Here is a 12,762-nt window from a genome sequence, read left to right as displayed (position 1 = left end):
TGCATGTCTCCTCATCAGCTTTCTACACCCTCAGCAGTCACATACCACTGAGGCCACAGCCTGTGAACATGAGGTGTATGTTAGATGTTGTGGAAAAGAGGAGCCTCAGAGTGTATTTATTAGTGACTTTCTGACCATCTCTAGTGTGTTAATGGAACTATTGTGTTGACGGGAGCCAGCTGCTGTCATCGACCGGCTGAAAAAGACATTAAAGAGACAGGTTTGGCTACAGTACTCATCATGATCCCAGCATTACGTCCATTACAAGTGTTGGCTGAGTTACTGTTGTGTGTGTAGGTGTTCGCCATGCTTGGTTCCTTACTCTTCTACAGTCAGTGAAACAGTAGATTAATTGATATAATCACAACAACTTGGTTATTTAAGGTGTGTGTGTGTGTGTGTGTGTGTGTAAATATATCTCATCATTTATCCACGTCACTAATGCCAGTCTTTACCGGCGTACACACATTACAACTAGCAGAAAGGTTGAGATGGGCCATCTGGATCCATTTTCCTCACCTCAACATGCCAAGTAGGAATCAATTTATGTAAACTACCAAATCCCTGTCCGCCTCAGTGCCAGCTGCTTTAATGAGCTGAATCTGAAATGTTACCTGTGTCTACAAGAAGTGGATTCAAACCATAAAGCCACACAAGGAGGTACATTTTTTGGTTTGTAGTCCACTTTTATTAGCTTCACAAAACAACCAATTTATCAGTGGCAGAACTTTTTGGAGGCCTGTGTCAAATATGAACGTTGGCTAATCACCATCACGTCACTTGATAAGGTGTGTGCAGGTTTTTCTTTTTAAATGTATTTGAAGTAACAGTAGCACCACGTTCCCACCAGCTCCCTGTGATTTCAGTTATACGTTATCATCATCTGGGGACTGATATCACCCCAGCCTCCCTCTTTGTGTGTTAATAGAGTGCCCCCCTTTCCTTCAGATTGATAATAAAATAAAATGTTACATAAAATAAATAAATGAAATATTTCCATGTAGGACACGTAGCTCTAAAAGTAAAAAGCTCTGACTATTCATTTCTTCTGACATACAATATTTGCTCAGACCATAAACACATGCGTTATTGTTTGCTTAATTGCTATTTTCTGTAACTTATTTACTTAGTTAATGTTGTCTGTTCTGACAGCAACTGCAAAGTAAAGTATCAATAAAATTATAAAATGATGTGGTACCTTCACTATAAAACTGCACACAACTACATATGCAGTAGCACATGCACAAAGGCATACATGTAAACAAACAACAAATGCATGTTTTACATGGATGTCATTTCTTTTTCTTAGTAAGAAAATATATGAAAACCTTAGCAGAAGCTTTTTGCTGTGTTATTTTATGTTTAGGAAGCCATTTGCATTGTGGTGTTGATGTACACTGCATTCATATATTTTGTGCAAAATATATGAATAATTTCTTAATGTTGATCATTTAAAAAGTAAAAATTAAAGGAAGTCTGCCTTGAGTTAAATAAGTATTGTGTATGTATCAGTAATGCACTCATCGGGCCTGTCAGTATTTAAATATTATGCTGTTCCATAGGTGACTATATAATTGTCACCTATGGAACAACTGTACATGGACTACTTCAGGTGTTGACAAGTCCCACCATTTTTCAAACCACTGCATTACATACTGTCCATGTGGTTCTGTAATCACTTTACTGGACATGTACTGAGATGACCCCCAGTGTCAGTGTAATAAACTAGAAATGAGAAGCTGTTTGACGTCCACTTGTTCAGCCTCCAATCATGATTAATGACGGTCATGTAACCATGTAGAGCCTCTATAGGGGCTTGGACATTACATCTAAGGTCATTCTTCATTTAACTTCACTTATTGATCATGCTTAGCACCTCGGGTTGAGATAAGAGCTGTGGCATTTTTGGCATCATATCATGATTTGCTTGTCCTCCTTTTGAAATGAGGGAGGGAGGTGAGTTCAGTCTCTAAAAGAAAGAAATGTTGCCGTTGTGTTGCTCCATGTGTCACATGTGGTTCAGCCGCTAAAGTGCTCAACACATTCACTTTCACAGGTCACTTTTAAATGGAAGCACTATTGATTTTCCTTATCTCTGTGATGCCCTCGCTGCAGGATCTGCTCATCCCAAAACAGCCAGCACGGTATGGTTCTCATGGTGTGTGTATCAGCCTCAGACCTGCACAGTGAGAGCGTGTTTTTAAAGGTGGCCGTGAAAGAGCTACATGCATCAGTTCAGCCCACCCACACCATTAGGAAAATGAACCATTTATGTGTCCTTATGTAACTGGTTTAATAGCAGACTCCCCACTCAGCGTTTGTTGGGAGAGAACTGAATTTTGAATGAATTCAGCTGTCCTGGTGGAAAGCGTTGTTGTACTCTTTGCCAAATGAAATAGAGCCTTGTATTATCCTGCGTAGTTGTGTCAGTGATTCTCTCTTGTCCTTCACTCGCTGATATATGTGCTGGAACCTTTCTGAACTTTGCTGGCTTTGCTTCCTCTTGTGAGAGAGAGATAGAAAGCTACATTACTGGCTTACTTAGAGTACTGTCAGGTGCCATTGGTAAACAAAGTGTAATTCTACTATTTAAAATTACTGAATGGTGCTCCTCTCCAATACATGTATACTAATCCTTTATAGATTAGTTATAAGCCACCAATGACAGCAGCATTTTAGTAAATCCTTCTGCCTGATGAGTCATAATTTAAGGGTGCAGCATCTCTCACTTTATGATGTCTATGATATACAGATATATTGTTGGATTAATTGGTTTGACTTTACTACCACTTAATTGGTGAACCAGTGCAGGGAAGAAACTGTGCTTTTCAAAGGGATTACCTAGATTTAAATACAATTCCTCTGCTCTACTTACTGACATTAGTGATCATTCTGTGTCTTGTACATCATACTTGGAAGTTATTGCATGTAGATTAAGCTGCAGTATTTAGTGCTACTATTAGCTTATAAAATAACTTCTTTTTAGCTGTAAGAAAACACCATTCCTCCATTTTCTAATTGCATCCATAGAGAATGAAATGAAGCTGTAATGTCTCAAAATCTTGTCTTAATTCAATTTGTATCCACTTGTGTATCTCAGTGGATCATTGTGTGATTTATGATTTTGTGTCTTGTGTCTCAGGTTGGCTGCAAAGCAGTGATCGTGTTCTTCCAGTACTGTATAATGGCCAGTTTCTTCTGGCTGCTGGTGGAAGGACTTTATCTTCATGCCCTGTTGGCTGTCTCTTTCTTCTCAGAGAGGAAGTACTTCTGGGCTTACATTCTGATTGGCTGGGGTAAGAATGACTTCCTTTTTATCATACAGGTCGTGACCCTTGTCGACAGGGTGCAATATTAACTTTAGTGTGCACTTTCCATTTTTATATGTCTTCAGGAGGTCCGGCCATTTTCATCACAGCTTGGAGCATTGCTAAAGCCTACTATAACGATGTGGGGTAAGAAAATTATGGATATTTCAGGGGCTCGTTTGCGTTTTGCTTTGTTACATTGTGTAAATGAATATTGCTGCATCTCTTGCCAGGTGCTGGGATATAATAGAAAACACTGATGTCTTCTGGTGGATTATCAAAACTCCTATTTTGGCATCAATCTTGGTGAGTTAACAAACCTTAAGTATTTTTCATCACACATGTTCATTCAACACTCAAATCAGACTTTTTTAAAGTAAATCAAATTGCTACTGACAGAGAAAATGTCCTTGTCAGTCATCAGTCCACCTCAGACTTATTTGTCAGCGTGATTTATGTGAATGTTTTTGAATTCCACATCTTCATACAGTCTACTTATATACTGTACTGCATGTCAGCACAGCTGAGAGGTTAACATGACTTTAAAGTTCTCATTTCTCTTTGGAGAGCTGACAGGATAATCATCATCAACTCATCTGTCTTGACTGACAAGTCATTGTTGGCTTAATTAGTTTTTTGTTTTTTTTTCCATTTTAAACCAGTTTCAGTATCTACAGAGCACAATTACAGACACATACACAGAGTTTAAATAGAAGAAGCTTCATAGAGGCCCTGGGTCTGCCTCAGCAAAAACTGATTAGACTTTAGGGTATTCAAGGACTACCTGAACACACACATAGCCTGTATATGTATGAGAGATGAATACATCTTGGATGTACTTTTGAATCAGGGTTAGAATTAGATTTATAAAGTATGGTCAATGTTTTGATAAGGAGCTGAATCTTTGCCTGGCATTTCATCTCAAGACTGTAGTGAGCACAAACCAGTCGCTGAGATCAAGTTGTTATCTTTTACAGAGGTCTGCTGATGTCCTGCATTGTGTGTGGGATTTTTTTCTTTCTTGTTGAGCAAGCAGGTTCAGTTGTGTTGCTTTACATTAGTATCAGGATCAACAGCCCGGCTGTCTGATCGCTGTGTCTCTTTCTGTCTGCAGTGACTGACTGGTGGCATCATAATGTGTGTGATGTGTTGCTGAATCAGGGGTCCACCGCAAATGAACAATTTAGAGATGCTCATTTTCTGACAGGACAGCAGCACAGTCCAATCAGAGCAAGTTGAAATTCATCATCTTTTAATATGCTGTCCTTCTCATCCATTAGACAAAACTCTGGAAACGTGTGAAGGAGCAGTGAGACGAAATATTTCATGAACAAATCAGTAATCCGACCAATCAAATCTGTAATATACGCCTTGTTGTCCTCACACAACACGTGATTTTTCTCCACAGATGAACTTTATTCTCTTCATCTGCATCATTCGAATCCTCCGTCAGAAGATCAACTGTCCAGACATTGGAAGAAATGAGTCCAACCAGTACTCGTGAGCATCATTTAATATGTTTTCATGCTTCAACTTCCATGATTTCCACCTTTCAAATGCTGTGGGTTGAAATTGTGTACATAATAACTTTTCCCGTCTTTTGCATTTGATGGTCATTCTGTGACAGCTAAACTTCAATTACAGGATGAATGAAGACGATCGAATGAAGAAGAAAGCTGAGATTAAAGTTTTTCTGCCCAAAGCAAAGCAGGCATGACCTCAGAACCTCAGAAAGGAAAACTCAGCCTGCTGTTCTCTCCCCCCGGCAGCTGCTTTACACAGACATATAGTGCTCTGTGTATTTAAGTGATTTTTTGTCTGTGATGGAGAGCATCTCATAAACCAGCCATAATGCATGAGCTGTTTTCCCACTGACACGTTTAATGGTGTTTTTTCCATCTCTGCTCCTTTGAGCTGAAATGTAAAATGAAAAGTACTCTGGAGTTAAATTGCATTATTGGCATGCTGTATATTGAGACAGATTGAAAATTGGTTTCACTGAAGGTACAAATCTGCTTTTTGCTTTGTCGTTTCAGGAGACTGGCGAAATCAACACTGCTTTTGATTCCTCTGTTTGGGATAAATTTCATAGTGTTCGCGTTCATTCCAGAGCAAGTGAAGACTGAGCTTCGGCTTGTTTTTGACCTGATTCTGGGGTCATTTCAGGTATGATACTGACACTTTAGGAGACAGTAATTCTAGAAAAAAAATCTACATTTTCAATGCACATTTCACGTTTTCCAGGAGTGAATCCAACAATGAAAAACTTTTTCATTAATTTTTAAAAGGAACTTCTTTGAAGGTCCAAAGTAATAATTTGGCATGCTGTCAACACTTACCTGCAAATGTTTCTATCAAAGAAACCCTTGCAGGAAAGTGTGGCAGGTCTCCAAGCAGTTTGCTGGCTGATTTAGTGGCAGTGTTACCATTTTAAACCCCTGGTGTTATTTCTGTTCATCACATAATGAGGAATGGTGGAGAATGCAGTCAGACAGCACAGCTGCATTACAGACTGCCTAGAAACCATGACAACCTTTCGAGCACATTCCTCATCATTGTCATCCTTACTTCTCATTATTACTATTAGAAGAATCATTGTGTAATATGCATTATTGTTGTCGGTGCACACCATTTATATGTTTGGTTTTACGTACCATTTATATCTCAATCATTCTCTGCGCGTTCTTCTTCGACATTAATGGATTTAACTGTAAAAATCACAGTAACATAAACTATTATTTGTCTCTTTTCTGTTCAGGGCTTTGTGGTCGCTGTCCTTTACTGCTTCCTCAACGGAGAGGTAGGTACTTCCCTCACAGAGATGTGAACACTGATTGTGTAAACACGCTGTTTGCAAGATTTCCATGTAGAGATAGGTCACAGCTTTTTTGGCTCCCTTAGTGCGACATTTACATGCACACACAGTACAGAAAAGTGGATGGAGCTGTGAAGATGACTCACCAGTGCTGCTTGTTCCAGATGTCTCTCCTCCCTCGGACCTCCTCATGGCATATTTTCTGCACTCTGCCTGCGGGGCAGGAGGGCTGTAAAAAGCACACACTTTTTGGCAGAGAGCTACATAGTGATGTCTGCAGAGGCTCTCAGTGGGCAGATTAGTTTTGTTCCTAGTGCTGGGCCAGACAAAATCACAGTGATGGGCTGGATGGCGAGACTCGACACTATGCTGCCTGAATTTTAATCTGGTGCTGTTTTCAGGTGCACTTTGTAAAGTGTTAAAGGAGAACTTTTCTAAACCATTTTCTAAATTACTCATATTTTTAATGTAGACACTGTGCAGACATTAAAGCCAACTCTGTGCTGTAAACTCTGTGCTGTAGACCTCTGTTGTTATCCAAAAACAATCAAAAGTACAAACACACTGATCCACTGGGTAACATGCTTCTTTATACCAAAACACTTGGGTAAGAAATGTTTTACACAATATTCTAAACTGACATGTTTATTAAATTGGTCTGAAGTAAGAAAAAGCCAATGGAGCAAGAGCTCTCTGCTTTTGTTGGTGATTTGGACCAAAGTCTAGTTTTATTGGTGTAGTTGAAATTTAAATGACATTAAAAACATATCAAGTCAGAAACATATGAAATAAAACATTGGCAAAGTAGATATTACAGATATTACAGTGATTTTCACATCAAACAAAGGGCATTTAGCTTTTTTCATGGACTCTTAATAAACAATTTAAAACAGGGGTTTTAAATTGTTTTGTTATTGTGTCCACCTCTCAAACACAATGGTGAAGGTTTTTTCGCAAATTGGGCTGTTATGCAAAAATAGCTGTTAGCAATTTATGTCTGTACACCCTATCATTTTAATGTTGAAGAAACATGATAATTCTCAGTTACAATACGCCACAGCTACACACAGATCTGCAGACCAATATACAAATTTACGTGACATTGCCAGAGTAGCAAAGAGTTGCATTCTACATCTGCCATTGTCAGTGTCCACGCAGGCTGTGATTGTTTATGTATTGTCACTATTCTGGCAGGTTCGATGAAACAATTCAAAGGTTGTTATACACTGCGCATTAAGCCGCACTCAAAAAGAGCATATAAATCAACATACACTACTTAGTTTCAGCTGAGTCGAAATAATCAATAAAGAGACCCCAGCAAAAAGACTGCATGAATCAGTCAGAGGCAGAGCACCCAATCTCCAGTAAAGACAGCAAATCATAGCAACAAACCTCTCCTTAGGACAAGGTTTATTTCCATTTTCTCAGAATGACCCTTTTAACTATAGTCTAACATTATCAAAGTACTTTTTATAGACATATAATAGTAAATTGGCAGAGTGCCTTTTTAATATGTGAGATGCAGAGCTTTTCAAATCAGTGCTTTCAAATAGATTTGAAAATCTATTACTCAATTTAGAGATGCATTCAACACAGTCTGAGAAGAAGAAAAAACATGCATCTGCATTACTCCTCAGCTATTTTTCATCTTAACGAGGCAATACTGATGCTCCCTCAACATTTATGCAGCAAGAGATTCCTTTACCTTTTTCATTTCACTCTGAGTTGGTCTGAATGAAAAATACTCTTTGTGTGAAAAGTTATTTTTGATATTTCTCCTCTTTGGATGTTTTTAATGTTTCCTTGATCTCTCCAGCTTTGGTTGCTGTTGGGGGCCAAGCTAACCTAGTTTTTCTTGTGTTTCAAGTAAAATGCATCAGGTTTCATGCACCATGATTTACATGAATAAACAATTCAGCTATGAATAATGTACTGTTTAATTTCCTCCATCTTTCAAAACTGCATAAATTTGCCAGTTTCTTTCTTTCTTTCTTTCTTTCTTTCTTTCTTTCTTTCTTTCTTTCTTTCTTTCTTTTTTTTTTGATTACAACACAGGCTGTATTATAACGTGTTACCAAAGATTCCTAATTAATGTTATTTAATCATAGGTACAAGGAGAGATCAAGAGGAAGTGGCGAAGGTGGCATCTGCAGAGATACATGGGCTCTGACACCAAATACCAACACCCGTCTATTGGCAGCAGCAACAACTTCAGCACCCAGATCACCATGCTGACACGATCCAGCCCCAAAACACACCGGGGTTCAGCCTCCTGTCATGATGACTTGTCTAGCATATGACTCACACAAAGAGTGATACAGACACACATGCTGTAGAAAATATTCTCATGGCAGAAAAGACACAACATCTGTAAGATCCTAGAATTAAAAAATAAAAATAACAACACAGTCCGTCATTAACACATGCACTCGTGGAGGATGCTTGAGTGCAAAAGGGAAAAAAGACAGTGATGACAGTGACAGAAAAATGATTTTAAAAGAACAGTGTGACACTTGCATAGTAATAATGGTATACTTATCTGCCTCTAAGCAGCTTTTAACATTCATGCTTCCTTAACAGAAATATTTAGTTGACAAAGATTCAAACTAATTTCTTCACAAACACAGCTTTTGCTCTTCTGAATGAGGATCATTGAATTGTTGTATTTCACCGCACATGTACAGGTGAGTTTATGAGTCAGATCATCATGGATCATTTGGTCAAGTGTTTTTAAGTTCTGTGGGTGCTCAGGCACCAGGAAAAGTGAAATGTCACATATTAATGGGGTTATGTGAGAGATCCAAACGTGAACTGCACCAGCAGACACGCAATTTGATGTAATTATGGGCCGATTAAAAATCACTTAGTGTATTACTCCAGCTAAAATGAACAAGGCTGACACGGCCAATTGAAGGAAAGGAGCTGATTATATTTTAGAAAATGTGCGTGTTCATATTCAAACAGTGTATGCAGTGACATCGCAGGCAAAGAAACTGTATCAGAAAGAAGGTGTGCTTGAGCTCCTAATGCGAGTGATAATAGGAAATGTGTTTTTAAAGCCTATTTTTAGGCAAATTGAACAGAGCAGAGCTACATTTTGCTTTCCTCACTGTGTAGGAAGACAGAAAAAGAAAGACAAGCTGATAACCAGCAGGAAACTTCCAGAAACGGATGAGGCTTCAGACCGGGTGACCAGTGTGATGCTGATTCACGCTGATGGGTTTGGAGTACAAATGCCCTTCTCTGCACTATCACTCTCACAAGAGACTGGTCAACCTTTTGCTTTCCCATTTATCAGTACAACTTTCCCTCTTGTACTGTGTGATTCTGAGCTTTTGACAGGGTTAATTTTTACATTTTTTTTTTAATTTGAGGCACTCTGGCTGTTTTGTGCCGATCACAGACGAGTGCCTGATCTCACCGTTTTGAAGTGACGCTGTCAGTCTGAGCTTCACTGACTGTTGGGCTGCAAAGCAACTCTGAAGGGACAATGCATTTAAGCAGTCCTTGAATGTTTACATTTACACCGGAAAGAATCATTTAACATTGTACAGACAAGTTTACAGTGTAAAACATGAAGAATTATTACAGATGCCACGGTGCCATACAGATTGTATTGTGGCTACAGTATCAGTAATGTGTTGCAGTAAATGTTTGCTCCAGTTATTGCCATGTTTGGGATTTAATGCCATGCCAGAAACATAAAACTCTCTTGTACAAACTTGTGTAGCAGTCTGTGTCAAGCCGGCTGAATCTGGCGGAATCCCAGTCCTTAATTTCATAATACAGGAGAGTAATACACGTACAAGAGAAACTTTCTTGGTGATGCTGTGGTAGACTGACTCCTAACTCCTTTACTGTAAAAAAAAAAAAAACAAAAACATATATATATATATATATTCTCAATCGACTTGTCAGATTTCAAGTTTTCCATTCGAAGAGTTTGAAGTTGACAAGTCAGTGGAGACTATGGATGACTGGCCCTGTCACCATGATGATATCATTGTGCTTTCCAGCTTACAAGGTTAGACTTGAAAGTCACTTACATGTTCATGCAAGAGGGAACATCCAGAAGGTCCAGCTTTACCAGGAAAAATGCTGTCATGTCAACTCACTGCTGATTTTAAAGGGTTAGAACGAAAAGAACAACACGTGGTAATGTAGACCTAATGTTGTAAAACTGCAAAGGCCCTCAAATGGGGTGTTCTGTTGACAAAGGCTTAAAGGAATAGTTCTTCCATTTTTGCTTTCTTGACAGGTTTAGATAAAATGTCGGCTATCTCTGTCACGTCATTATGCTAAATATTGTCAGCTACTATCGCTGCTTAGCTTATCTCAGCATAGATACTGTTAATGGGAAAAAACGTGAGTTTTGTCCTGTTTGAACTGTTTAACACCACCATAATACCCCGTGTAGACCACAACCTGTCGTTTTCACATTTGGCTTTTTGTAGATTATTAATTTTCATCCATTCCATATTTAAGCATTTACATTCAGTTATCTTTGAGCAAAGATAGGGTGGTTCATTCCTGTCCTACCAGTCTCGATGCAAAGCTAAGCTGACCAGATATTAGCTGTAGTTTCCTATTTACAGCAAGAAAACAATCTCAGTACAGTATTCAAGAAAAAGGTCAAATGAACATTATCACATGTTGTTTCCTGCCTGGCTTCAGTAGTCAGTACATTTTAATGTAATTGTGTGAATTTGCCAATGTACCTCTCATAGTGTGAAATGTAAATAGATTTATTAATACTGAAAAACAAACAACATAAAAAATTATAGTAGCCATACACAGTGTTTTAAAGTTCAGTCACATGTTACTAGATATTTTATCTTTGAGTGATTTGTTAATCTGGCATGTTTATTGTCTATCAATGAGATTAGGAAAAGGGGACATTGGAATCAAGCCTCATTTTACTGTGCACTTACAGTAACTATTCGAAATGTGTAATATAGATTTTTGTTTGCAAACTGGATTGTGCAGTGTATATTTAAGAGTTTGTTTGCTTTGTTGTTTTGTGTTGTCGTGTGTGTAACATTGGTGTAATGGATACTTTTGTGAAGCTACAAAATGTACTGTATTTATTAGCCTAAGCTCACATTTGTGTAAACGTAAAGTGACTTTTTAGTCTTAAAATAGCTTGTTTTGTATATTATTATAATGATTCATTTTGTGATACAGTGTATGTAAAGAGTACTATGTTGGTGGGAGATTTAACTTTAGCCATTTGCCAAAATTCTAACATTGTGCCACACAACTATAAGAAATAAATTATTTAGAAATATAATAAAATGTGTAAATTTAGTTTTCTATGAGAAAATGTGAAACACCACATCAACCCTTGCTTAAATATTATATAAGTTACTAGACTTGATGTTATATAAGTGTGTATACTTGAAAAATTATCTTATAATTAGAAGTATAAATTACTGTTTTTAATGTTTTCAAAATCAAAAACAGACAAAATGATGATGATGATCATGATGATGTTATATCTTCTTTCTTCTTCAGAAACTTTGCTCTCCACTACAAAAACATTTAACAGTTAGTTGCTCCTTCACAAATTAGGACTGTACCTTTCAACATATTATCAGGCTATAAAATATGATGCACTGTCATATAATAAACTACACAACAGATAGTACTGAGTTACAGCCATATCCTTTAAGATGCTTTGATGCTCATATTCATGTACTTTAAATAGCAAATTTGGTCGGACATACTTCAGTTTTTCAACTTAAGTTAATGATTCAATTTGTCCTCTTCTACTAAATGATCTGAATCATCATCCACTAGTCAGAAATAAAAGCAGCTCTTGCTTAAGTTCCTCACAGTGCCAGTAGCACTTCAGTTACAATATTTGAGAGGTCTGACTGACCTGCTGAGTTTATGCTGGTGTAATGAAACTCCTGTTATTTGAGTTATTCCGACTATTGTCCAATTGCTATTTTTTGGTGCAGCAGACCTCTCATTGTACTCAGCACCACGATGAAGGGAGAAATTAACCAAGGCACCATGAGCTATAAAGAGATTAACAAACACACTGTGCCATGTCTGGTCTCTCAGATGAGCTGCTCATGGGCCTAATCTCTCATTAGCTTAGTCTCTGAAGTGGAATTGACCATGCATATAGCATGTTTAACTATTTATAGGAATTGTAATGATACAGCATAAAGAGATTTCAACACCAACCCTGAGACCCATATAATGAAATGTAGTCATCAAACATACACATTTCTTTTTATATATTCAGTCCTAATGTTAGCATGTCAGAAAGCTTAAACATAGACATTTGAGGGTCTTAGATGTACCAGCTGAATTCAGGAAACAGGCAGTGACATGCAAAAAGAAGATGAACAAAGTTATTTTCAGATTCTCTGTGATTCTTAAAATGTGACAGGTGTCTTGCCTTAAAGCAGCTTTCAATATTCATGACAATGGTTACATATTTATAGAACAAATAAGAGAAAGTTTGGAAAGGTAAAGGATTCAGCAAACAATTTAGCTCTATCCAAACTGCTGTGATCTTCTCTGCTGTCCTCACAGCCAGCTCTGAGAGGATCACCCCTTATTTAAGGAGAAAGCAAAGTCTGACCTGATCAGTGGTTGGGAGCCATCCTGATGAACATTGGGTGG

General features: G+C 37.9%; 1 protein-coding gene across 1 annotated transcript in view; it reads left to right on the top strand.

Annotated features, from left to right (window-relative positions):
• Positions 1 to 10,020, top strand: part of vipr1b (vasoactive intestinal peptide receptor 1b) — a 37,782-nt gene extending 27,762 nt beyond the window's left edge. Inside the window, exons 7-13 of the mRNA XM_026361234.1 lie at positions 3,143 to 3,296; positions 3,395 to 3,455; positions 3,542 to 3,614; positions 4,717 to 4,808; positions 5,345 to 5,474; positions 6,067 to 6,108; positions 8,232 to 10,020. Coding sequence (XP_026217019.1) covers positions 3,143 to 3,296; positions 3,395 to 3,455; positions 3,542 to 3,614; positions 4,717 to 4,808; positions 5,345 to 5,474; positions 6,067 to 6,108; positions 8,232 to 8,423 — 744 coding nt within the window. The 3' untranslated portion in view covers positions 8,424 to 10,020. The remainder of the gene's footprint in view (positions 1 to 3,142; positions 3,297 to 3,394; positions 3,456 to 3,541; positions 3,615 to 4,716; positions 4,809 to 5,344; positions 5,475 to 6,066; positions 6,109 to 8,231) is intronic.
• Positions 10,021 to 12,762: the final 2,742 nt, after the last annotated feature.

The sequence above is a fragment of the Anabas testudineus genome, chromosome 2 (assembly GCF_900324465.2).
Source record: "Anabas testudineus chromosome 2, fAnaTes1.2, whole genome shotgun sequence".
NCBI lineage: Eukaryota > Metazoa > Chordata > Actinopteri > Anabantiformes > Anabantidae > Anabas > Anabas testudineus.
Note: the sequence above shows the minus strand (reverse complement) of the source record. Positions and strands in the feature narration are given on the sequence as shown.